Source organism: Apis mellifera, linkage group LG15 (assembly GCF_003254395.2).
Source record: "Apis mellifera strain DH4 linkage group LG15, Amel_HAv3.1, whole genome shotgun sequence".
Taxonomy (NCBI): domain Eukaryota; kingdom Metazoa; phylum Arthropoda; class Insecta; order Hymenoptera; family Apidae; genus Apis; species Apis mellifera.
The window spans coordinates 7,878,835-7,905,886 of NC_037652.1; the positions used below are offsets into that span (position 1 = coordinate 7,878,835).

General features: G+C 29.4%; 7 protein-coding genes across 11 annotated transcripts; 5 read left to right on the forward strand and 2 right to left on the reverse strand.

Annotated features, from left to right (window-relative positions):
* Window positions 1-269: 269 nt before the first annotated feature.
* On the forward strand, window positions 270-2,499 carry LOC409609 (26S proteasome non-ATPase regulatory subunit 4). Its single transcript, XM_393112.7, has 6 exons — window positions 270-457; window positions 888-1,028; window positions 1,109-1,220; window positions 1,299-1,673; window positions 1,766-2,051; window positions 2,149-2,499. The coding sequence occupies exons 1-6, from the start codon at window positions 432-434 to the stop codon at window positions 2,406-2,408; spliced, it is 1,200 nt and encodes a 399-aa protein (XP_393112.2). The 5' UTR covers window positions 270-431; the 3' UTR covers window positions 2,409-2,499.
* A 141-nt stretch (window positions 2,500-2,640) lies between these two features.
* LOC409610 (rhotekin-2) lies at window positions 2,641-4,913 on the forward strand. The gene is made up of 4 exons (XM_393113.7): window positions 2,641-2,816; window positions 3,369-3,559; window positions 3,768-4,461; window positions 4,555-4,913. The coding sequence occupies exons 1-4, from the start codon at window positions 2,670-2,672 to the stop codon at window positions 4,885-4,887; spliced, it is 1,365 nt and encodes a 454-aa protein (XP_393113.3). The 5' UTR covers window positions 2,641-2,669; the 3' UTR covers window positions 4,888-4,913.
* A 435-nt stretch (window positions 4,914-5,348) lies between these two features.
* Window positions 5,349-5,910, reverse strand: LOC726746 (HIG1 domain family member 2A, mitochondrial). The gene is made up of 2 exons (XM_001122466.4): window positions 5,683-5,910; window positions 5,349-5,598 (listed from the first exon to the last, which is right to left on the reverse strand). The coding sequence occupies exons 1-2, from the start codon at window positions 5,828-5,830 to the stop codon at window positions 5,435-5,437; spliced, it is 312 nt and encodes a 103-aa protein (XP_001122466.1). The 5' UTR covers window positions 5,831-5,910; the 3' UTR covers window positions 5,349-5,434.
* Window positions 5,911-6,045: 135 nt separating this feature from the next.
* LOC412789 (NHL repeat-containing protein 2) lies at window positions 6,046-10,069 on the forward strand. Of its 4 annotated transcripts, none has more exons than XM_016916736.2 (10): window positions 6,046-6,115; window positions 6,203-6,419; window positions 7,329-7,495; window positions 7,575-7,734; window positions 7,946-8,364; window positions 8,458-8,687; window positions 8,766-8,991; window positions 9,154-9,351; window positions 9,440-9,553; window positions 9,638-10,069. In XM_016916736.2, exons 2-10 carry the CDS (start codon window positions 6,260-6,262, stop codon window positions 10,043-10,045), a joined length of 2,082 nt encoding a protein of 693 aa, XP_016772225.1. In that variant the 5' UTR covers window positions 6,046-6,115; window positions 6,203-6,259; the 3' UTR covers window positions 10,046-10,069. The 4 variants fall into 4 exon arrangements, with proteins under 4 accessions (XP_016772225.1, XP_026301179.1, XP_006563668.1 ...); XM_026445394.1 differs by having other exon boundaries at window positions 6,072-6,419; window positions 7,946-8,016; window positions 8,149-8,364; XM_026445395.1 differs by lacking the exon at window positions 6,046-6,115 and adding an exon at window positions 6,749-7,103.
* A 98-nt stretch (window positions 10,070-10,167) lies between these two features.
* On the reverse strand, window positions 10,168-14,653 carry LOC102656397 (MORN repeat-containing protein 5). 2 transcript variants are annotated; one of them, XM_016916739.2, is made up of 7 exons: window positions 14,512-14,653; window positions 14,219-14,306; window positions 11,799-11,920; window positions 10,980-11,166; window positions 10,667-10,826; window positions 10,418-10,587; window positions 10,168-10,341 (listed from the first exon to the last, which is right to left on the reverse strand). In XM_016916739.2, exons 3-7 carry the CDS (start codon window positions 11,911-11,913, stop codon window positions 10,197-10,199), a joined length of 777 nt encoding a protein of 258 aa, XP_016772228.1. In that variant the 5' UTR covers window positions 11,914-11,920; window positions 14,219-14,306; window positions 14,512-14,653; the 3' UTR covers window positions 10,168-10,196. The 2 variants fall into 2 exon arrangements, with proteins under 2 accessions (XP_016772228.1, XP_026301181.1); XM_026445396.1 differs by lacking the exons at window positions 11,799-11,920; window positions 14,219-14,306 and having other exon boundaries at window positions 10,169-10,341; window positions 14,512-14,644.
* Window positions 14,520-19,791, forward strand: LOC412791 (flocculation protein FLO11). Its single transcript, XM_026445393.1, has 4 exons — window positions 14,520-14,673; window positions 14,852-15,155; window positions 15,277-19,152; window positions 19,269-19,791. Exons 1-4 carry the CDS (start codon window positions 14,552-14,554, stop codon window positions 19,596-19,598), a joined length of 4,632 nt encoding a protein of 1,543 aa, XP_026301178.1. The 5' UTR covers window positions 14,520-14,551; the 3' UTR covers window positions 19,599-19,791.
* A 2,421-nt stretch (window positions 19,792-22,212) lies between these two features.
* Window positions 22,213-26,360, forward strand: LOC551945 (membrane-associated protein Hem). Its single transcript, XM_026445341.1, has 2 exons — window positions 22,213-22,355; window positions 22,439-26,360. The coding sequence occupies exon 2, from the start codon at window positions 22,573-22,575 to the stop codon at window positions 25,939-25,941; it is 3,369 nt and encodes a 1,122-aa protein (XP_026301126.1). The 5' UTR covers window positions 22,213-22,355; window positions 22,439-22,572; the 3' UTR covers window positions 25,942-26,360.
* The last annotated feature ends 692 nt before the right edge of the window (window positions 26,361-27,052 follow it).

Here is a 27,052-nt window from a genome sequence, read left to right on the forward strand (position 1 = left end):
TATTATTTTACTTTTTTTTGTTACTTCATAATGATAGAAATTTCTAATTTAAGCATTAACATTTTATTTTGTAATTGTACGTACTTAAATTAAAGACTATATATATATTATGTATTTATACGTATATATATGTATACATATTCATATATACATGTATATATGTATAAATACATATATATATATATATTACGATATAATTCTCAACAAGGCGTACATGCAATATCATTTTTTCCTTTTTCCACAATGTTAATTAATTATTTTTATTTTTAAAACTATTAACATTTTAAATTTTAAACTTACAAACAAATAAATAAAGAATAAAATATGATGAAGTGGAACAAAGTAAAATGGAATGAAGCGAAATGAGATCACGACAGAATGTGACAGAACGGAACGAAACGGAATGAAACGATTTAGTAATTCGAACCAAGATGGTACTGGAAAGTACGATGATATGGTAAGCTCTAGATATTTATTTATTATAAGTTTATAAAATGCATTATATTTTTCGTTTTATGAATTTATGTTTTCTAAATATTTATTAAATCACATATTAGTAAAATTTCATATTTTCTGATCATACAAATATTTTGTTAACATAAACGTTATCTCGAGTGACAGTGCAAAGTTGAAATATTCATGATTAACATTTTTTTTTTTTAAATAAAATTTGATAATTATAATTTGATTTAGTACAAAATTATGTATAAGATATTTAATAAATGATAAATATTAACTGAATTACAATTTAGATATTTTTGTTTTTATAATCAAATAAAGGTTATGTGACTAAATTAAAATAATTTTCTTACAAATTTATTCATGACAAATGTTTATTATTTCTTTTTTGAATATATCTTTTTATATATATTTTTGAATATTTACAGTGTTGACAACAGCGATTATATGAGAAATGGAGATTTTTTACCAACACGACTGCAAGCACAACAAGATGCTGTTAATTTAGTTTGTCATTCAAAAACACGATCGAATCCCGAAAATAATGTTGGTTTGATAACACTAGCTAAGTAAGTCAATTTATACATTCTGTGCCAGAAATAAAAGGTATTTGTTATTTTATTTATTTAATCGTTATTATTTTAAATAGTGTTGAAGTATTAGCTACACTTACAAGTGATGTGGGCAGAATTTTATCAAAACTTCATCAAGTTCAACCAAATGGTAACTTAAGTTTAATTACAGGAATACGAATTGCACATGTAAATATATTGATTAATTATAATTTATATATATATATAATTTTTATAAAAAATTATAATTATAATGTTTATTAACAGTTAGCATTGAAACATCGTCAAGGTAAAAATCATAAAATGCGTATTGTGGCTTTTATTGGTAGTCCTATAGAAATTGATGAGAAAGAACTTGTAAAATTAGCAAAAAGATTAAAAAAAGAGAAAGTTAATGTAGATGTGATTAGTTTTGGTGAAGAAAGCATTAACAATGAAGTGTTAACAGCCTTTATCAATGCTCTTAATGGAAAAGATGGAACAGGCAGTCATTTAGTCACAGTTCCACCTGGACCACATTTATCTGATGCATTGATTTCTTCTCCTATTATTCAAGGAGAAGATGGAATGGGTGGTACAGGTATGGGAGGGTCTGCTTATGAATTTGGTGTTGATCCAAATGAAGATCCAGAATTGGCATTGGTGTGTATTTTATATTTATTTTTCTAATAAAATTTCATCTTTTTTAATTTATTTATATGGACAAATTTTACAATTTTTCTTTATTTATGCAGGCATTACGTGTTTCTATGGAAGAGCAACGTCAGCGTCAAGAAGATGAAGCGCGTCGTGCACAAGCTAATGAAGCAGCTACAAATAAACCACCAGAAACAATTAAAGAAGTGCATAATGAAGAAGCAATGTTAAAGCGTGCACTCGCTATGTCACTTGAGGGTGCAGAAACATCATCATCAACAGCTGATAATACTGTTCCTGCTAACATAAATGCACCTGATTTTGCACGCATGACTGAGGAAGAACAAATTGCTTTTGCTATGCAGATGTCTATGCAAGATCAACGTAAGATTCAGATATATATGTATATAAATGTATACATAAACATATATATATATATATATACATGTATATATATTATTATTATTTTTTTATTTTACAGAAGAACTTGAATCTCTAAAAGAAGAAGCAATGGAAGTTGAAGAAGATTATGCTGCTGTAATGTCTGATCCAGCATTCTTGCAATCTGTTTTGGAAAATTTACCGGGTGTTGATCCTCATTCAGAAGCTGTTCGTCAAGCTGTTGGATCTCTTCAACAAAACAAGGATAAGGACAAAGAAAAAGAGAAAGAAAAGGACAAAGATAAGGATAAAGATAAGGACAAAGATAAGGACAAAGATAAAGACAAGGAAAAAAAATAAATTTGTGCTCATTAAATATTCTTACTTCATATTAATCAATGTTCTTTGAATATCTTATACCAAATATAAGTTCGAATTTTTCAGAACTTTATTTAACATTTTTTTTATGCTTTTATGTTACATGTACATGTTTTTGAAATTATTCTTCCATATAATTATTATATAATTTCTCTTCAATTCTCCTGTCTGCATTTTTTTTTTAAATTTTTATATAATAACCGAAAAACCGTTACCGTTCAAAAATATCAATGAAACTTCAAAATGGCGCCACGTAGAAAAAGTATTGGATCGTTACGCGGTTCTTTAAATGACAGTTTAGATAAAGAAAATAATTATTTGCGTTCATTAAGTGATTATCAAGCACGAGTTCGAAGGCGAGAAAGTATTCGAAATTATAAAAATGTAGCGGTAAGTAAATTTTTCGATTAATAAATTGATAAAATTTTATCAGTATACATTTTTTTTTAAATTTATAAATATAATTTATTATTTTTTTTTAAATAGAAATCATATTTTTATTTTAATTTGAAAAATTTGTATTATTTAAGTTTTTAGATATCATTTAAAAATATTATGATTAATAAACTATGATTAGGTTATGTTTTTCATTCGAAAAAGAAATTGTTAAATTATCAATATAGATATAATATAAAGTTAAAATTTAACATTTATAAATTTAACAAATTTAATTATTTTAAATACTTAATATAAATCTTTTATATAACTAATTTTATCATTAATTTTATGTAAATTGTTTATTTTTTAAAAATAATTTGTATTTATACTATTTGAAAAATAAATGCTGTAATTTAAATTTTTATAACAATTATATTTATAGAAAATCAAATTGAAAATATTTTTCATTTGATTCATATCTTTTTTATATGAAATAATAATTTTAACAGTAGAAATTATTTTTATAAAAAAAAGCATTTTTTGGAAAAATATGATTTATTGTAGGAATATGACTTAGAACAAAAAATTGAACTAGAAACTAAAATCAAAGAAGGATCCTCTAGATTATTAGCTGCTGCGCGGCATCCTGCACAAAGTTTAGAAGCGGCACGTGCTTTGTTAACTTCAAGCAAAAGAATGTCTGCTTATATGGTTGAATTAGAACATCAGAAAAAAAATATGTCATTGAAAACAAGGTATATTATTAATCTGTTATATTAATCAAATTATATTAATTTGATTAATTTGATTATAATATATATTATATTGATTATAATATATATAATATATATATTGATTAATATTAATATACATTTATAATATATATATATATTTAAATATATTTATATTTAATGCAAATAAAAATATTTTTTACCATTTTTATATGGTTGTTATATGTTTCAGCACTTTTAATAGTAAAGGAAAACTGTCAATTTCAGATCTTAGATTTCCTTTAATGTGGAGAGATACTGATCATTTTAAAAATCGAGGAGATTATCGAAGATTTGCAATTTTTTGTATAGTCCGAGTTGGTGCAGAAGTTCATGATACAAATTTACTTTTTCCTATTGATAGAAAACAAACTGATATTAGTTTTCCTGATGTTTTATTGTTTAATAATGTGCCAGCTGAATTTGAATTATCTTTAGAAGTTTATAGTCACATTTTGCAAGAAGATCTTAGTATTGCTAGTACTCCAAGAAAAATTAGAAAAACAATTCATTCTTCAATTTCAAAAACTGTAGGTAGAAAGTTCGCGGCAGTTTTACGAGATGAATATGAGTTTAACAAAGTACCACAATTTGAATTGATGGCTTATGCAAAAATGACTCTTGACGATAGCAATAAAAATATACGTTCACATGATCTAACATTAAATAATTTTGGGAATAAAATTCAAATATTGCCACTTTTTGGACATTTTTGCTGTCGTTTAGCTATTCAACCATATTGCATGAATAAAGAAATTTGCGCTGGATTTGCGATTGTAAATAATCAACGATGTTGGATACGATTACAGAATTTTCAAATTGATAGTTGGAAATCAAAGAAATGTATAGAAAAATTAGAGCCTATATATACCATTTGTATGACCAAGGTAAAATGATATTATATAGATTAGAATTTATTTATTCATTAATTTTTCGATATCGAATATGATCGATACTATATTATAATATTAATATTTCAGGAAACTATTGTTCGCCGATCAAAATCAATAAAAAATCAATTACGAATAATAAATAATGTAACTGATAATGAAAAACGCGATGTTATAGAATTATATTCAAATGAAGATGCTCAAAAATGGCTCGAACAATTAACAATATGTATTCAAGAACATGCTAGATGGAAACATGCAGTGATAATACCTCAACAAGTTCCAAATTTTGAATATCTAAATGAAAATACAAATATAAAGAATTTTTTCAATAATACAAACAAACGACAAAAATCTCTTTATGACGAAACTTCATTATTAGATAATATTTGTAAAGAAGTAAACATATTTCAATCTAAATAAAAAACATATTTTGTTTTAATTTTAAATGTATTTATATTTATTAGATACTACTAAAAATTATAATTAATAAAAGCTGTGAACTTTTAAGATAATTAAAAATAATAAAAAATATCAAAATAGTTACAATTATTAGAAATTATATTTTTTTATAAAATCATTTCTTCCAAGTATTATTTTTTAAATTATTTAAATTTATCATCAAATATTATAATACATTATTAACGATATATTTTTACACTTCAAACTTTATTTAATTCATTAAATTCTTATATACATTTTTCTAATGAATTTCATCAGATTATATAATATGATAGATATTTATATAATATGAAATATTCAAATAATTTTTATTTTAATTTATAAAATATATTTATTATAATTTATAAAACATATTTTCTATTAAATTAGATTATGAATAAAAATTAAAATAAAAACTACAGTTGAATATACAATTGTACATATAATGATATTTATCATTCAATAAAATTTAATTTATACTTGATTATTTAATTAATAATCATTAAATAAATAAATAAATGACAATATATTAATTATTTTTTTTTCCTATAATAAGCCAACCACCAAGGATAGCTAAAAGAGTGAAACTTTGTGCTCCAACTCGAGTACGCATCATTAATTGAGACATTTTAGTATTTCCCATATAAAAAGAGTACAAACCATAAGAAAGAGCACTTGTAGTTGCTAAAATACCTAAAATGATTTAATTCAAAAATAAAATTTACAATGTTTTATTTATATATAAAATAGTATATTATAAATAGAGGTTATATTCACCAAAAGGTATTATAGGATTTTCTTTTACTTTACGTATCATTCTTTCTTTTAATGATTCAATTTTATAATCATCATTCAATTTAGTTTGTACACGAATCCAATCTAATTCTTTTAATTCTTCTGAATTTTCTGATGTATATGACGACATTATTTATTATTGTAATAGTAGTAGTTATTATTGTATAGAATGTAAGAAAATTGAATTTGATAGAGTGATAAAATTTAGATTAAATTACTCCTTAAAATTATATTTGAAAAAAAATCAATCGTGATAATATTTTGGACAATTGATAAATTTTAATTAAACATGTCTATTCAAATAAAATATATGTGATATAGGTATTTCAAAATATACATAGTATATATAATAATATATATATAATACAAGCGAGTTCATAAAATATACGTTTAAGCAAAGTACTTACTTATATATGTGTGTTAATTTGGTATTTCTTTCATCAATATAATATTCATATTTTTATAACATTTTAATTCATTTTTTTGTTTATTTTATGTTTAGCTATTTTGAATTATTAAATTTGTTTAAATAATAAATAATCAATATTCGAAATAGAATATGAATGTGCGTGATACTGTAGAAGAATTAACGCAAATAGGTATAGAAATACGTGGAAGTTTGGAATTATTGCTTGACAGAAAAGAACAAAAGGAATTAGTATTACGGCATATTAAAACATTTTCAAATAAAAATACGCGGATCGCTGATTTTCAAGCAGGTATTTTTATATTTTTTTTATTATTATACAGAATAAAAATTTAGTACACATTTAATTATATATATAAAGATATTATTATAATTAATAAATATAGATTGTATTAGAGTTGTACAAGTTAGAATGTTTCAATTTACATGAGACTGATTATGATATTGATTATTTATGATCTATAGTTTCTAAATTTTGAAGATAATTCTGTATTTTGTATAAAGTTTTATATTATTATATAATTATATAGATGAATGTATAGATTTTATTTAAATTCATATTAACTTTCGATTTTTTTTCTTTTCGAACGTTTAAAAATTTTAATGACTGCTTTTCGTTAGGCAAAAGATATTGTATGTAACGATTCGTGTTACACAACGAAATGTTTAAAAAATCCAAGGAACAAAATATGAAGAATATTAGGGAGTTAACTACAGCAAGTTCAAATCAACCATTGTGTTCGAATGATAAAGAAAATATTTTACTTACAGAAGAAGAAATACGCGAATATTTCAAATTAATAGAACACGAAAAAATTCTTGATCAAGAATTGACCAATTTAAAAATTGAAGAAACAGAATTTCGTTCAATTCAAGAAACTATGGATTTATTACACAAATACAATGAAATTAAAGATGTAACTCAAATGGTTATAGGAGCAATAGCTGTACTAAATAATACTACCATCAAGAATTTGTATGATCAATATGGTTTATCATTGGAAGATGATTAAATTTAATTTATTCTTTTCATAATATATATTTTATATGTATTATTTTTATTTATCCATTCTTTATATATTTATTTTTATTGTATCTTAAAATTTAATAATTATATGTCATTTAATTATATTCATAAAAGTTGCAATTTTGGTGAATTTGATAATCAATCTTCAAAGAAATTTGTTTATAAATATGATAGGTTTGGAATGGTTCAATGTCACAGAGGAATTATCTTTATATCGACATCTGAATGGAAAGATTATTATTTTGGATTTCTTTACATATTGTTGCATCAATTGTATGCACATTTTACCAGATTTAGATGACCTTGAAAAAAGATTTCCAATTACTGATGGCCTTGTTGTTGTTAGTATATACAAAATATATAATATTTAATCAATTAAGATTAATAATTGCATATCATAATATTATTAGTTTTTTTTAGATTGGAGTACACAGTGCAAAATTTTCAAATGAACGAGATTCAAAGAGACTCTTGTCAGCAATTCAGAGATACAATATAAAACATCCAGTTGTAAATGACAAAACATTGTCAGCATGGCGTAATTTAGGAATTTCATGTTGGCCAACATTACTAATGATAGGTAATTGTTATATATTTATTATTATGATGTATATTTATCTGACTTATACAATAATTATATAATATCATACTTATATAATAATTGTATATATAATTATATATATTATTATCTTATTATTAATTATTATTAATAAGTAATATTATCTATATGTTATTATAATTATCTATATTATTATCTAAAAATCTCCATATAAAAAATTTATATATTATAGGTCCTACTGGGGAATTATTGGCTGTTTTTGTAGGAGAAGGACACAGAGATGAATTGATTCTATTTGTAGAAGTAGCGTTAACTTATTTTAAATCATTAAATAAAATATCTAAAAATGATCTTCCTTTGCAATTGGAATGTCATTTATTGGCTACTGTGGATAATAAAAATCTTTTATTCCCTAGTAAGTTGGAGATTTTTCAGAATGAACAAGGAGAAAATTTGATCATAGCTGATACTGGCAACAATAGAATTTTAATAGTGGACACTAAAGGAAATGTACAACACGTTATTGGTGGTTCTAATCCTGATTTCAGAGATGGTGATTTTGAAAATGCAAGATTTAATGCACCTCAGGGAGTGTGTATATTAGATACTTTTATTTATGTTGCTGATAATGAGAATCATGCAATTAGAAAGGTAATGATTTCATTAAATCATTAAATTCTATATACATTTATATACAAACTATGCCTTTTAAAATAATATAGATAAAATTAAAATATATTTTAGATAGATTTGATAAAAAAAATGGTAACTACTGTTGTTGGTACGGGTATTCAAGGCCATGATTATATTGGAGGTAAAATTGGTAAAGATCAAATTTTGTCTTCACCATGGGACCTTGCTATTTATAAATATGAGTATAATAAAAATATTATACCTATATTATTAATCGCAATGGCTGGTACTCATCAGATTTGGGCGCTTTTTTTAGAAGATACTATTTGGTGGAAAAAAAGGTAAAAGTTTAAAGTTTATTCTAATATCTACAAAAGATAAACAGAATAAGATAATTTCATTTTATCAAATTTATGTAGAGAATACAAAGCGGGTACTTGTATTGCTATAGTAGGAAGTGGCAAAGAAGAAAATCGTAATAATTTGTATCCTCATACAGCTGGTTTAGCACAACCGTCTGGTTTAACTGTGAACAAAGAACGAAAAATTGCATTTTTTGCTGATAGTGAAAGTAGTGCTATCAGAAGTATAGATTTAGAAAGTGGACAAGTTTCGGTCGTTTGTGGTGCAAACAGAAATCCTGTGGTATGTTTTAATATTTATAAATAAATTTAAATAAATAATAATAAAAAACTTCAAAAAATTAAGAAATATAAATTTTAAGAATTTTATCATAATTAATCGATAAATAATTAATAGTATATATTCAAAATATGTTTTATTTAACACGAAATTGTGATATTGCAGGATTTGCACGATTATGGAGACTCTGATGGTATAAAATATGCAGCTAAGCTTCAACATCCTTTAGGTATAACTTGGCACTCGAAAGACAATGCTGTTTATATAACTGATACATATAATCACAAAATTAAAAAAATTGATGTAACCACTCAGAATTGTAAAACTATATATGGTGATGGAAAACCAAATGAGAAATTTTCAGTATGTTACATTTAGAAAAGATTTATATTTACTAATTTAATTAGTATGTGAATATGAATTTCTTATATAATTTCTTTATAATTTATAGTTCGATGAACCTAGCGGTATTGCTATCAGTTCTGAAAAAGATCTTTTATATGTGGCTGATACTAATAATCATGAAGTAAAGGTTATCGACACGAAAAAGGAAAATATTACTACGGTAAATTATTATGCTTTTATTTTACAGATATTGAAAGTAAAACAGTATATAGATATTTATAGATAATATTCATTGTTATTACAGTTATCGATAAACATTTCGACGATTGAAATGAACAACAGTTCTAAAAATATTTATTTTTTCGATACCACAGTTAACGAAAAAGGTGCCGAATTAAATATTTCATTCAACATAATATTTTTTGAACGTGATTTAAAATTAAATTTAGATGCACCACAAAGATGGACTTTGAATTTGCCTATAAATAATTCTGGATGGATAGCTAGAGCAAGAAATGGAGAACTTTCAAATCCTATATCAATAAAGATTCCCGAAGGAAAAGAAACACAAGAGGTGTGCGTAATTTTGGATATTATTGCTTGCAAAACAACCGAATGCGTATCAAAAAAATTGTCAGTAACATATCGTATACATCAAGAAGCACATGCTTGTAATATTGTAACCGAACAAAAACAACTTATTGTTAAATAATAAATATTCTTATTTTCATTTCTCTATCTTTCTTATATATTAAATAGATAGAGAATTAAGTTATAATTGAATATATTAATCTGTTGCAGAAACGGAAAAGTATTAAATATTTATTTACAGCAAAAGTAAAATATTATTAAATTTTTATTTTTTAAATTGTATTGTATTTTTTTTCTATACTAGTTTGAATCAAATGAATTTCAATGGGATTTTTATCTTCTTTAACGCTTGATGCTTTGCATGAACAATAGGATTTTTTTCGTTCGTAGGTAGAATCTTGACGAAAAGTAGTTAATCTTAAAAAAAATAAGAATAGAAATAATTAAAATGAATATTTTCAATTATTTAATAATTGAATATCTTTATTTATACCTCTTCCACCAGGATTCAAAAGAATTATTTGAGAATGGTAATAGTGTAGAAGGAATTCTCTTCTCATATTTATAGAAAGCTTTTATATTTCTTCCAGTTGGTTCAGACCATGCCTTTTGACAATTCTTTTTTATCCACTTAGCGAATTTGACACTTGGTATCTCGATTGTCTTCGAATATTTATTTTCAGAATTTGTAATGAATTATTATATATTATATTATGACAGATATCTTTATTTGAATGTATACCTTTTTCAAATCTGAATAGCAAATAATAGTATGCTGAGATGGGTTAAAAATTCCGATGCCTGCATCGTAACACTTAGGAGGAATGATAAATTCGTCTTGATTATTCGTGCGTAAAGTTAATCCAGCAGGTTTCAATCCATATTTATGACACAGTTGATATCTAATGGACTTGAATTTAATGAAAGTAAAATTCTATCTCTAATTTTTTTATCAGTAATATAAAGTGATGTACACTTTACAAGATAAAATGATGATTTAACTTCCAATATTTCAACTTTAAAAATATTTTTAGAACTACAATGTGTTTACTAACCGTCTATCGGGAAATTTGCAATACTTCCAATCAGTTTTAAGAAAATTTAATCCATCGTCAAAAACATATTGCTTGTCTTTACATTCACCTTTTATCCAAATTCCATCCATTCTTTGCCCACAAGGCCAATATAGGCTACCATAGCCATGAAACCTATCATCGCGAAATTCTCCTTCAAAGATGGCACCTATAATTTCATTATTATTATTACAATAAATAGATTCGGGTCATTTAATGAAACGAAGAGGATCAGAAGAAAGAGATTAAAAGATTTAGTGATTACGATATAAAAAAATAAATGGAAGAGAAAAAGTGCGTGCGTGTGCATGCATATTTATAAAATTTATAATATAGCGAATGGGATGTATTTTAAGACTAAAATAGTTGAGCTATAGGTAAATGAAAAACGCATACGAACTCTAGAACACGAAGCGACGAAAATGGTCGCATAACGGTACGCGTCGACTTACGCGCGAGAAATGCTCAATGTTGTACTCAAAAACCAGTATATATGCTATACATAGATATGTACATATCTTAGACACAATTATTGGCGTTAACGTGTACATTTTCCAAAACGTGTATATCCAAGTTCTAAAAGATTTAACATTCATTGTATTTCAATTGTGAATATTTTTTCTATCATATTTTTTTTATTTACATTTCACTTATCTCTTGTATCTTATTATAATTATTTTCTACTTTTAATACTGCTTTTTTCTTCTTCTTCTTTTTTCGAACAATTCAAGCAAGGTGTAAAGGAATACGCATTCGAGATTATTCTGTAACATTTCTCGATAGAGAGTAATATATACTAACTGTGCGGCATGGTGAATTTACCGACTCCTTCCATGCCAAACATGCTCCAAGTACCCTTATATTCGCTTCCATCGATAAAACGCGATTCTTCCAAGTTCTTGAATTTTGCGTACATGTTGTATCTTTAAATTTAACATTTTTATTGATTATTATGTGATTATTATGTATGATTATTCCAAATTATTTATTAAATAATATCATATTAACATAAATAGAAATACTAAAAAAAAAAAAAAAAAATATAATAATATAATGTGTTTAATTATATCCAGATAACATTGAATCTTACGTAGAGTATTACATTTATTTATAAATTAATTAAAACGTATATTTTTTATCAAAATTTAATAATTAAAAAAAATACATGGAATTGCATCAATAAAATATATATATTTTTACAAAAAATTGAATTCAAGAAAGATATTAAAATAATAAGGAGGGCTATGGTTAAAATTGCGGAATTATTTATTTGCAATATATAAATATTTTAATAATTATATTATTATTCATAAATGTTAATAACAGGTTAATTTTTATTTCTTAATCGAAATGATTTTTTAAACAGATTATTACCGTTATTATCTGTGATCGTTAAATATCTTGTATAATATTGATCGATAATAAATAGCCAAGAGATGATGCGATTTAAAAATTTAAAAAAAATTTCATATATAACGATTTATTATTATTTAAATTTTTGTTTGAAATTAATGCGTGTCATTTTTTTTCTCACGATACTTGTTGCGATTTTTGGACGGAGGTCAAGTTGGCCGAATATTTCTTAAAACAGTTGAAGAACAGTGTGGAAAGAAAAGTAGAATAAACGAATACCGTTAAGCGTCCGTCAGTGTTCCTCATCGTAGATAGAAATGAGATATATATATATATATATATATATATATATATATATATATATATATATATATACATATATATATATATAAGTATACATATTTATAGAAAAGTTTAAATCTTTGATCGTACTTATAAAGTACAAATACGTAAGTATATTGCGAATAAAAAAAAGAAAAGAAAAAAAAAAATTAAAATTCAAATAAATAAATACGAATAATTTCTACGAAATTTTTTACATTATAAATTACCATCAAGGAAGACAATTTATTCGGTCGATATACCGTTATCAATTGTTCTTAATTTCTTAGAACAAAATATACTAATATATTACACTATTCGATTTCACTATATTAATTTTTGATTTATTACCAAATTTTATATCGATATACCGACGAATACTTTGTCAATCGTAATAAAGTGTCAAAATTGGGAAAAAATATACAAATATATAAAAAAATAATTATTTCCGCTCATCTCTCTCCCATAGTTTCTCCCGGTTATTAAAAAAATGCACAGATTTCGAATCATACAATTTCGATCTTTTATACGATTTATGTTTCCTATTATCCGTAATACTCGACTCTTGGTCCTTCGACCTCATACTATCCCTTCTTCTTTTCTCTCCCTTCCTTTTTCTTTCGATATACATATATTCCCGTGTAGTATCCCCGACATTCGTCTGTCCCCCCCGTGTAAACCGTTCCGAGCAACATCTCGACTCTCCAAGTTCACCCTTTCTCCATCTTTTCGTTCGAAGACTATGTTCCCCCTCTTCGATGTCTTTTCTTTCTCAGTCCGATGCACTCGTCTTAACCAAGGATTCAAGCACGTAGTACGCGCTTGTCCAAGGTAGAAGACACAGTAGTAGACACGACAGGTGATACGGGAAGAAATACAGATCGGCGCGCGCTGTCAGAAGATATCCGTAGAAAAAGAAAAAGAAGGAGAGAGAAGCGTAGAGAGAGCGAGAGAAGGAAGGAAAAGTCTCGAACGCTCTCAATGGTGTTTATCTTCGGGAAAAGTATTAATTTGACCACTTTTTAATCGAGGTAGTTAACCATTGTCTCGACGTTTAACCGGCTTCGCCTATCTGTTTCCTTTGCTGAAAATTATTCTTTAAACGGTATCATCACGAAAAAAAAAAATTAATAAATGTAATGGATGTTGTTGACCAAGAAAAAAATAGTAGATTAAAAGGATTGAAAAAATAAAAAAGAATAATAATATATGAAATAATATCGTCTCCATTGAAAAAAAAAAAAAAATAACAATAATTTCTTTTCTTCTTTCTGCAAAATATATTTTCAAGAAAAATTGAAATTTCTACGCTGCATCTTTCCTCGCGTAATTCTTTCTGCATTCTGTTATATCGGTGCCGGTGTACTCGATATTTCAAAAAAAAATCTATGTACACACGTATTTTGTGCGAATGAAAATGTTTCTAAATGGATCGATACAACGATGTTGATTATATTCAATAATGATCAATTAAAATATCTTTTACAATTTTCAATCGATTTCGTTTTGAAGAAATTCGTTCATGCACTCGTGTAAATCGCATTTACCCAGCGATTTGTAATACGATGGAAAACCGGTCGTCGTGTTAAGGCAATGATCCGTAAGGGGGTAACAAGGAACCGAAGGGTCGTTCACCTAAAGCAAATCAAATTCTCCCATTTATTTCTTTCGAATTATTTTCCTATATATATAATATAATATACATATATATGTATATATATATATATTATATATAATATATATAATATATTGTATATATATATATATTGATTTTAAATTTTATTACAATTTTTAAAATCACTCTTACATTTTTAAATCCAACTTTTACATTTTTACTTACAGATAGAGCAAGGCAGAGAGAAGGAGGATAAGTTCAAAGTATGTCCCCGGAATTGTGTCATGTAATTTTGACGACACTCGTGCTATGGACATGTTTAAGTTTCAGCGTGGGTTCTCCACTTCCAGAAACAACCGCTACCGTATTGTTGCCTGTGAAATTTGGGTCAGTATATCGTTTCACACACGAAATACGTGTTCTCAGCGTTCAGCATACTGAGAATTATTCGCCTCGGAGAATACTGAACGCAACGTAATAAAAAACGGAATTGCAATTCTAATTTAACTCGGCGATTCCTCTTGGAAATTGCATCACGTGCTCACTAGCTGTTCGCAATTTTTAGCGCGGCCAGATCGATATCGGGTTTGAAAGAATCGAAAGATGGGAAGAACGAGATCCGTCGTGAACCTATGGGAAACGCGAACAGATCGCCAGCCAATCTCTATCGATTGCCGCCGTCCCCTGCCAATTTGTTGAAACCCGATGGATTTCAATTTTACACGTACAACGAGAAAGGAGATATGATCACGAGGCAAATGACGATGCAAGAGATTCAGTCGTTGATCGCGAGCGGGGGCCCAGATCATTCTAACGTGGAGATTCAAGAGCCCCAGAAAGCCGAGGATATCCTTACGGGAGGGAAGAAGGTTAATTATTATCGACGATTGATAAAGAAATAAAAATTAAGAATCAAGGGATATTTCCATTTTCTCCTACGTCTATGAATAATGTAATACGTTATAACCGTACTTGGAAATTATTTTTCAGGTAATGGACGTTGTGGAAAAGGTGCAAAGCGTACTGAAAAGCGCCATGGATAAACCATTATCGACCCTCACCGGTTCCCATCCGGTGATCCCAGAAAAGGTGAACGTCGAGTGGAGCAATATTTTACCCGCCATATTGGCTGGTGACAAGTATGGAAATAAAGTGGAGGAAAATCATCACGCCGAGAGGCCAACATCGAGGCCAACATCATCCGTGTATCATCATGTCATTGTCCGCAATGAATCGTCGTCGGTCTCGTCGAAATCTAACACGACGGTAGAAGTTGCGCCGTCGGTAGGACAGGAGCACGTCGAAGAGGCGAACGTTAAAAATGAAAGGAACAAAACGCAACAGGCCCAGTCAACGGCGATCAAACCGACGACAGAGGTCTCTTACACGGAGAAATTAATGATACCGGTGTCCGTGATCACGACCGAACAAGATGCCAATCTGATCTCTCGATATACCACTGCTCAGACCCCCGCTTTCCACAAGCTGACTGAAATTGTGCCACCGTTGGAAGAAAAGATCGACGACGAACAGAATTTGGCGTCTGTGAATACTGTAATTGTCACGAAGTCAACGACGATCAGCGCCTCGCCTCCATCTACTTCCGAATCCAGTAAAAACGATTACCACGATTCTACGAACGAAGCGTTAGATTCGAAAAAGGATTCCACGGTTACCGACGGAGTTACGGATAGTATCGATTTGCTGGCAACGAAAACGAAAATAAAACCGATAAGCGACGTCCCATCGAAGATGGGAACGCCGTCTATGAATCAAGTTCAAACATCGATCACGGACGAACCTTTCACGACGTTGCCGACGGATTCTTTTTCTTTCGCTTCTTCTACGAACAGATACAACGAAACGAGTACGCAATCGACAGAATCGTCGATTGTACAGGAGACGATGATAACGAAACCGACGACGAGCGATCCAACAATCGACGGATCGATCCAGTCTACGGAAATATTAGACTCGTTGTCAAATATAATCGGTCAAATCTTCGAAAGGATTCCCTCTTCGTCATCTTCGTCCTCCGACGACGAATTCGAATCGATTTCTAATGAGAAGGAGGCGTGCAACGATCCTTTCAAATGTACCACATTTGCCATCGTTCAGAGAACGACACGTCCATCCGTTGTCGAATATTCGAAAGATGGAAATGATACGTTCGAGGAACGTGTTCAAGAAACGACGCCAATGACGACGTTAAAAATCGATGGAGAGAACGTTTCGTCCCCTTCGATCGTATCGACGAATACGACGGATCTACAGATGGCCGATGATTCCGATATCGTGACGAAATCCGATATTATACAAACCGTCATTCCCAATGTTCACTCAGACAATTCGAATATTACGAAATCGACGATGAACGAGAGCACAGCAACCGATTTTAATCTCCTGCGACCTGTCGAGATTATCGAGAATATACTTCACACCGCTCCGACCGAAACGAGTAAAATCGTGACCGAGTCGCTCACCTTACCGAACGATCTGACGGAGAATTTGTTACCTAACACTGTAGCCAGCGCGCTTATTACCAATATGAATTTATTCAATTTGAACGGTGACGCGTCGATAACGTCGTTATCCCCTCAAAGGATCAATTCGACAGATGTTTCGGCAGATGTTTCGCAGTTATCCTCGATTATCCCAGGCGATACGAATAATGCAACGAGAGAAAATTCGACGAGCGAGAACGAAATTCAATCTATCTCCACGACGAAGGAGAATTTGTCAGAATTCTCTCGCGAAGATGATGATGGGACAACATCAGGAATAACGGATCGAACTGTGGCCGTTACGCAAACAGACGTGGAATCTTCTCACCCGCAAGGCGAATTATCGGTTACTACGAAATCTACTATCACCACCACCGTATCTTTATCCACGTTCGATGCTATTGTAAAAAATTCCGTTACATCTGAAACTGATACTCCATTGGGAAATAGTGCATCAATTGAGCATACGTTTAATCCCGTTTACGACGAGACGACGACGATACCGAGTACCGGAAAAACCAAAATTCCAAATATTGGAAAAATTTCTGAAGAAGTGTCGCAGAAGAATAACGATTCCAAGATTGATTCGAGCAACGCGACAAAAATATCGTCACAAGAAAATGATAAGGAAAACGCGTATCGTCCCGTAACAATTGAATCTAGCACGGTTGCTACGCGTCCATCTAGTGAGAATAATTCGAAGGATTCGATCGTACAAGGTTCCTTAAAAAAAGAGACGCAGGAAAGAAACGATACGGATCTCAAATGGAATAGCACCACCTTGCTATCTTTTAACGATACAAAATCTTTCATCGCTATTCCTCAATTGATCGTAACGACCGCTATACCAAAAGTATCGTTGAAGAACGAAACTAATCAATTTTCGAGTACAATCACCACTATGAATCCCGTTACGAAAGAATCAAACGAGAACAAAGATATTACCACGAGTGCAACGATGAATTACACTACCGATTCGAGTAATAAATCTGAGAATAAAACAAAGCCGAATGAACCGAGTTATAGTGATGTCGATACGAAGGCAAATTCCATGTTACAGAATAAGATGAATAATACGAATGTAAATTCGCAACAAAACACGTGGCAACGGATATCGTTGCATCAAGTAACACCATCTCTAACCCCAACAGAAGTCACCGCAGCAATGAAACAACAACCAATCCAAAGCACACCTCCATCGATCACAGCATCGACTATGGCGAAAATAAATTCAACCGAGGTTTGGAAAACCTCCGTGAATGAGATGGAGGAATCGACATTTACCTTAGACGCATCGAAAAGTGTCGGTGGATTGGACACTAGTGTCCGGAACGCAAGCGTGGACATCATAAATTTTTCCAGGCTTTGCAACGAGCTTGCCGTTAAATTTTGGATCGCAGCGAACAGCGGTTTGGATAGCGGAAGATCGCTCGTTCTGTCTCCGTTCGGCATGATCAGTCTCTTGTCGATGATATTTCTCGGTGCTCGAGGCTCCACCTCTGATCAAATGAACGAAGTGCTCGGACTCGACAATGTGGCCACTTTTAACCCGCATCTCACTTTTCAAAACGTGACCGACACGGTGAGTTTAGCCAGGAATCAAGGTATCGCGAACGCGGCCTTTGTACGTGAATTGTTTGCGGATAAGGCTAAAGTGAGACGATTGTTGCCGTTCTACAAAGAGCAAGCGCAACAATTTTACGAAGGATTAGTGGCCGAGGTGAATTTTGCCACCATCAGCGATCTTGCTCGTCGACGAACCAATCTTCTGATTAGAAAACAAACCGGGGGCAGGATAAAGGATTTCGTGAGGAGTAATTCGATTCCATTAAAATCGCCGCTCGCCGCTATCTCGGCAAATGTATTTCAAACGGATTGTAACACGAGTTCAGCAAGTGCGACGGGTCGAGACGGGGAATTATATTTTGCCGTATCGTCCGCTCACAGATTGAGAAAACTGATCCCTGTTCCGGCCACCGTTTGGCGATCAAACGTACTTGCGGGTTACGAACCTAGTTTAGACGCCACTGCAATTGCTCTTGGAGGTATCGATAAGATTGTTTCTACTGTGTTTCTGGTGCCTGGTCAACAGGGTCATGCTGCACCTGGCGACAATTTGGATCGCCTCGAACAAAGACTCACGAAAGGAGCATTTCAGGATGGAAGTTGGGATAAACTGCTCAAAGTTCTTATACCTAGAACGGGCCTTGAATTACAAATGCCCAAATTCAGTCATCGATCCATTGTAAACGCTACCGCTGCTTTGAAGAGGTTAGGACTCGATCAGTTGTTTTCGAATCGTGCCGATTTTAAAGGAATCAATGGAATCGGAAATCGCCTGTTTTTATCCGATGTTTTGCAGGTGATTAATTTTTTCCATTTTATTTTATTTTTACTCGTTTCATAAAACGATTTCCAATTGTTTTTTTCTTATTTCTTTATTTTATGTTATAATACATGTTATAATATTATTTCCAGATGAATTTGTTCAGTACATGCGGCGATGAAAATATCGCTAATGGACGACATCACGTGGAAATTTATCCAGCAAGTCCTTCTTTACGAAATTCTCGGCACAGCGAGCTATCGAATATAGAGGAAGAATTCAGTAGTAGTAAAGTGAGTCAGCCGATCGATGATCAATCGAAAAGTTATCGTACAATTTCACTCATGGAAACAACGAAAAATGTTGAAAGAGCAGAGGAAAAACCTAGATTGAAATTGGATCAACCATTTCTTTATTTTGTGCGACACAATCCGACTGGCCTCATATTACATATAGGCCGTTTTAATCCTAGGCTAATATAAATTTATCGTAGGATGTAACTTAATTTCGCGTCTTTTTTACGTATTATATATGTATATGTATGTATAATCGCATTAAATTTCTCGCTGTTATCATCACATTCATTCATAAATTTTCGATCGATATCAATTCATCAACCATTCAGAATTGCCATCATGTAGTATGTTCAATAAATAAAATAATTTAAAAATCTTATATAAATTGTATATATTTTAATTATTACCTATTTTATATAAATATATATATTTCTTATATATAGAGAAAAAAATTTATATATATATATATATATATATATATATATCTTTATGATAGGTAAGAATATAAATATATAAAATATATAAAAAAAAAGATATAAATACAAAAATAGATGTATAAAATGTATATTTTTATGATAAATAAAATTTGAAACAAACAAATTCTTTGTTAAAATTTTTAATTAAAGATAAAATAATCAAAAAGATATTCAGACATTGATGTCAAATTTTCTATGATACAGACAAGGAAAATAACTAGTGTGAGAAAGATGAAAATAAGATAAAAATCAATGCTATCTTGAGAGTGCCGCAAATGAAACATAAGGAGATAAGGAAAAAAGAAATTAGTAAAAAAAGGACAGAAATAGCATAAGAATTGACCATCAGCGCCATCTCTTTAATAATAAAGATACCTTTTTAAAATAATTTTTTCACAAATATTCAACAGATAGCGCTAGTTCTTAATTCTTATTCTATATTATCCTATCTTATGGTAAGATAGTTTGGCACTCAAAAAATAATGCTGAACTTTATTTTCAATTAATTAATTATTAACTAAAAATTTCAACAAAATCTGTTTAATTCAACTTCTACATATTTTACATATATAATCTTATACATTTATCATCTATTTTTATACTTACATATATACATTTTATATGTAAATAAAAAATATACATATATATAAATAATTTTTCTTTTTTTTGTTATTCATTTCTCTATATATTATCATTTCTTCTTCATACACTCCCAATTAAATAATTTCTCAATTACATATACATATAATAAATTTAACATTTAATTCATTACATTTCTTTTTTTAATTTTATTTTAATTATTGATGAAATATATTTTGTTGATAAGTTAGATACTAATAAAAATGTTTTTGATATCAGCGCCATCTCGCGTTTGGATCACTGAAGCTTCGATTTGTTATTAGCATAACAGAATAATCAAAGAGGTATTTTAAGTCATAAAGAAGGAAAGCAATATTGTGCGAGAAGGATAGAGATATTTTAAATATACCACATGAAAAATTCATTAATTACACGTTTTCTACACAAAATTTCTGAATTTTTTAACTTGCATCTTGAAATTAAAATACTACGTAAATTTCTTGTATCATTTTTAACATGAAATTTTGTTTCATTAATTATTTATTAATAATTAATGTATCATAGTGTTTCATATATCAACGACGCCATATTGAAAATTAATTACGTCATTGATGTATTAGATAATATGATGTATTAATTGTTAATAAATAATTAATGAAATAAAATTTGACTTTAAAATTGATACAAGAAACTTATTTATGATTTTAGCTTAAAAATGCGAGCTCAAAAGTATAGAAATTTTTAGTAGAAAACGAATAATTAATTTTTCAATATGGCGTCATCAATGTATTAGACAATATGATTCATTAATTATTAATAAATAATTAATGAAATAGAATTTTACGTTAAAAATGGTAGGAGAAACTTACGTAATATTCTAATTTCAAGATGTAAGTTCAAAAGTTCAGGAATTTTGTGTAGAAAACGTGTAATTAATGAATTTTTCATGTGGCATATTCAAAATATCTCTATCCTTCTCGCACAATGTTGCTTTCCTTCTTTATGACTTACAATACCTCTTTGGTTATTCTGTTATGCTAATAACAAATCGAAGCTTCAGTGATCCAAACGCGAGATGGCGTTGATTTCGAAAACTTAATTATTGTCTAACTTATCGACAAAATCTATTCTTCGAAAATAATTGTAGAAATAGAAAAAGACGTTAGACTATTTATTATAATTTTAAAATTATAACGTCTATATAAGTGGAAATGAATAGAGAAAAAAGAAATAATAAAAAAAAGAATGAACATTAATATATGTTAAAATTAAATATGTCATATATAATTTATATAGGTTTTTATAATATAAATTAATTTTTTTATATAATTTTTTATCATAAATTTTTACTATATATTTGAGGTATTTCTATATGTGATACATATATTCATATATAATTTTATATTTTCATATATATGTCATACGTACATTTTATAAATATTCATAAGTGTAATCAGAATAGAACAAACGAAGTTTTCACTCTGCTCTCTCTCTAAGTTATTAAATTTTCATACAATCTTATAAATATATAATATGTATGTTCAAGGAGTAAATTTCAAATATCTGTTACATAGATCTATTTTATATCTAGTTCATGTCAAAAAATTTGATTTGCATAATATTTTATATAAATATTTTAATTTTAACAGTGTATTTTGATGAATGTAAAAGTTCTTTCTTAAGAATAATTGTTTTTTTTATAAGAAGTATGTATGTAATTTTTTAAAATCATTAATAATTTGATAACGTTATATTTAAATTACTGGTGACTAAAACTATTGGCTACACTGTTCACTAAAAGAATGATACTTCATGTGATACTCGACGTACACAGAAATCTCTTTCTATTGTGTCATCGACTCATATTAAACATGTAAATGCAGGAAAGGTAAGATACGTTTTAATAAAAGTCAGACATTATTTTTTTTTATAAGACAATATGATAAATATGACATAATATTTTTTTTGTAGGAGAACAAAGTTATTCTATTTTAGGCGTATCCGGTAAAAGTAAATTACCCCCAGGGGTGGGGTCTCCTGTCATTTAAAGGTACAGAGAAGTAAATAAGTTATGCTGACTTTATAAAAACTAATACAATAGAAACATGGCTCGACCTATAGTACCTAGTCAACAAAAGTTAGCTGAAAAGTTAACTATTTTAAATGACAGAGGTATTGGAATGTTAACTCGAATTTATAATATAAAAAAGGCATGTGGTGATGCAAAATCAAAGCCTGCATTCCTTTCGGATAAAAGTTTAGAATCTTCTATCAAGACAATAGTTAGAAAGTTTCCTAATATTGATGTTAAAGGTCTCCAAACAATTACAAATCTTCGCAATGAAATCATTAAATCTCTATCTCTATATTATTATACTTTTGTTGATTTGCTTGATTTCAAAGATAATGTTTGCGAGCTTTTAACCACAATGGATGCTTGTGGAGTACATATGGATATTACAATAAATTTTGATTTAACAAAAGGTTATTTGGATCTTGTTGTTACATATGTCAGTTTAATGATACTTTTATCACAAGTAGAGGATCGTAAAGCAGTATTAGGGTTATTTAATGCAGCCCATGAAATGGTACATAGTCAATCTGATCCTAGCTTTCCTCGTTTGGGCCAAATGATTATGGATTATGATGCACCATTAAAAAAACTTTCGGAAGAATTTGTTCCTCATTCTAAATTATTAAAGACTGCTCTCATTTCATTGTGGCCTATATATCCTGAAAGAAATTTGTCTGCAGATACATGGAGAGCAGATCAAAAGCTTAGTCTTGTTGGAAGCCCTGGACAAATACTTAAAGCAGCAGCAACAGACACAATGTCTTGTGAAACCTTAAGTTTAGATAGAATAGAAAGATGGGTTATTTTAGGTTTTACTTTGTGTCATTCGTTTCTAAATCAGGAACAGCCCAGTAAATTATGGACCACAGCTTTAGAATCAGGTTGGGTGCTGGCTTTATTCAGAGATGAAGTAATTTACATACATCAATATATACAAACATTTTTTGAAAGCATAAAGGGATACAGTAAAAGGGTATCTGAAGTGAAAGAATGTTACAATCAAGCAGTGCAAAAGGCTGGTTATAGACATAGGGAAAGAAGGAAGTTTTTAAGGACTGCATTGAAAGAATTGGGTTTGATTTTAACCGATCAACCTGGTCTTTTGGGACCAAAAGCACTTTTAGTTTTGATGGGATTGTCTCATGCCAGAGATGAAGTTTTATGGCTTTTGAGACATGGTGTTAATCCTCCAACACAAGGGAAAGGTAAAGGAAGAGGAGGAGAAGATTTAGTGGATCGTCAATTACCAGAATTATTGTTTCATTGTGAAGAATTAAGAGCATTAGTGAAAAAATATTCTCAAGTACTTCAGAGGTATTATGTACAATTTTTATCAGGATTTGATGCACCTGCTCTAGATCAAATGATACAAAATCTTCCAGCTTGTCCAGAAGATGAAGGAGCAATTCTTAGTGATATGTGTTCAAAGATAGCTAGTCTAACAGTGAAACAAGTGGAAGATAACGAACTATTTGATTTTCGTGCATTTAGATTAGATTGGTTCAGATTGCAAGCGTATATGTCTATTGCAAAATGTAATATGAATTTAGCTGATAATAGAGAATTAGCAGCTTTTATGGATACTGTAATATTTCATACTAAAATGGTAGATAATTTGGATGAAATGCTAGTTGAAACATCTGATTTGTCAATTTTTTGTTTCTATAGCAAAGTATTTGAAGATCAATTTCACATGTGTTTAGAATTTCCTGCCCAAAATAGATATATCGTTGCATTTCCTCTAATATGTAGTCACTTTCAAAGTTGCACGCATGAATTATGTCCAGAAGAACGTCATCATATTCGAGAAAGAAGTCTATCCGTTGTCAATATGTTTCTGGATGAAATGGCCAAAGAAGCTAAGAATATTATTACAACTATCTGTGATGAGCAATGTAATATGAGTGACAAATTATTGCCAAAACATTGTGCATTATTAATCTCTCAGGTTGTAAATCGAAAGAAGAAAGATAAAAATAAGAAGAATATGTATGAAATTCATAAACCTGGTATAGAAAGTTATAGAAAAACTAGAGAAGAACTTACAACAATGGACAAACTTCACATGGCATTAACAGAATTATGTTATGCCATTAATTATTGCCCTACTATTAATGTGTGGGAGTATACCTTTGCACCAAGAGAGTATCTACATCAGCATTTAGAATCAAGATTTGCCAGAGCACTTGTTGGTATGGTCATGTACAATTCAGATACTAGTGAAATAGCTAAACCATCGGAACTCTTTGTTAGTGTTAGATCCTATATGAATGTTCTTCAAACAGTTGAAAATTACGTGCATATAGATATTACGCGTGTATTTAATAATGCACTTCTTCAACAAACTCAAGAATTAGATAGCCACGGTGATAAGACTATTGCTGCTTTATACACACAATGGTATTCAGATGTTTTATTAAGACGAGTTAGCGCCGGAAATATTTGTTATTCTAGCAATCAAAGAGCATTTGTTAGTTTATCCGTAGAAGGAGCAATCCCTTTTAATGCAGAGGAATTTTCTGATATTAATGAATTAAGAGCATTAGCCGAATTAATTGGACCATATGGTATGAAAATGTTGAATGAAAATTTAATGTGGCATATAGCAAGTCAAGTACAACAATTAAAAAAATTAGTTGCTGGAAACAAAGACGTTCTTATCGCGTTGAGAACGAATTTTGATAAACCAGAAGTAATGAAGGAACAATTTAAAAAATTGCAACAAGTGGATAATGTGTTGCAACGAGTCACAATTATAGGTGTAATTCTAAGTTTCAGACAATTAGCGCAATCCGCATTGGTGGATGTCCTGGAGGAACGTATACCGTTTCTTTTAAGTTCAATCCTAGATTTTCGACATCATTTACCATCCGGTGATCCCATGCGCGTCGTTTCAGAAATGACATCTGCAGCAGGTTTAACCTGCAAAGTTGATCCAACATTAACCGCAGCGTTAAGAAGCCAAAAATCTGAAGTAGACGAAGATGAACATTTACTCGTATGTTTGTTGATGGTTTTCGTGGCTGTTTCTATCCCAAAATTGGCTCGAAACGAGAATTCTTTTTACCGGGCATCCTTAGAAGGACATTCTAATAACATACATTGTATGGCTACTGCGATAAATAATATTTTCGGTGCATTATTTACTATATGCGGACAAAATGATATAGAGGATCGAATGAAAGAATTTCTCGCTTTAGCATCCTCCAGCTTGCTCAGACTGGGACAAGAGGCGGATAAAGAGGCGATTAAAAACAGAGAATCCGTGTATCTTTTGTTGGACCAGATAGTTCAAGAATCTCCATTTTTAACGATGGATCTGTTGGAAAGCTGTTTTCCATATGCGCTAATACGTAATGCATATCACGATGTATACAAACTCGAACATTCACAGCCATAAAAAAACTATGAAAAACGATGAAAAATATATGCATTTTTAGCTTGCCACTCAGGGCCATTTTTTTTACGTCCATTATATTAAACGTGGAAAAGCATTTTTTTATTAACACTGTTCAAAAAGAAAGCGATGAAAGTGGCAAAAAAACATTCTATTTATAAGAAATATAATTAATAATATTTTTTGTATGCTGCTTTAAATCGAATTCTTCGGATATTGAATTCGAAATATACGTCTTTTTGGAGAATGTATTTAAAGGTAATCTGAAAAGACACGTTTACGCTAATTTATTTGAAATAATGCATTTTGTATAGAGCAATATCATCTTTCATATTTGATACCTGGCTTAGAATATAAACTATTTACTACTGTAATACATTTTTTCAGTATTCTATTATACATCATCTGTATCTGTAAAGAACGTTTTGTATTACAGGTAAATTGTAAAATGTTATCTATCGAATCGAAAATACACACTTATCGTATAAAATAGGTATTATTCTATCTGCTACATTTTCTAATGTACAATTGTAACTTTTACAATAGTTTATAAAATAAATAAAAGTATCTATAAATTGTATTTATACATTCTCCCTCTCTATGCATTATTATAAATAAGCGCAAGAATATTATTTTTTTTTTTTTAAGTTTATGTAAATTTTATTCAAACAAACAAGAAGGAAAAGAGCGAGAAATATCACATTAAATGTAAATGTAAAATGTATGCTTTATTTAGTTCTTTACAATGTTTTTTTTTCTTTTTTTCCTTTTTTTTTTTTTTCTTCCTTTTTAATCACATTAACATAACACAAGAGTTTCACAATCAGATTCCTTTTATTTATAATATTCTTAAAACACTCGCCGCGTTCTAGACATTTGGGGGGGGAAAAGAGAGAGTGGTGGTCTGAAGCAATGTTCAGGCGATTGGTCAGTATCATGCTTGATAAAAAAACTTATCGATTAAAATTCAAACGTAAAGCTTAAAAATTGTCTGTGAATGAATTAAGAAACGACGAAACGGAAAAAAAAAAGAAAACACTACGGCACATAAAACATAAAGGCAACTTGGTGATTTTTTTTTTTTTTTTGTGATATCCAAGCAACACTTTATACA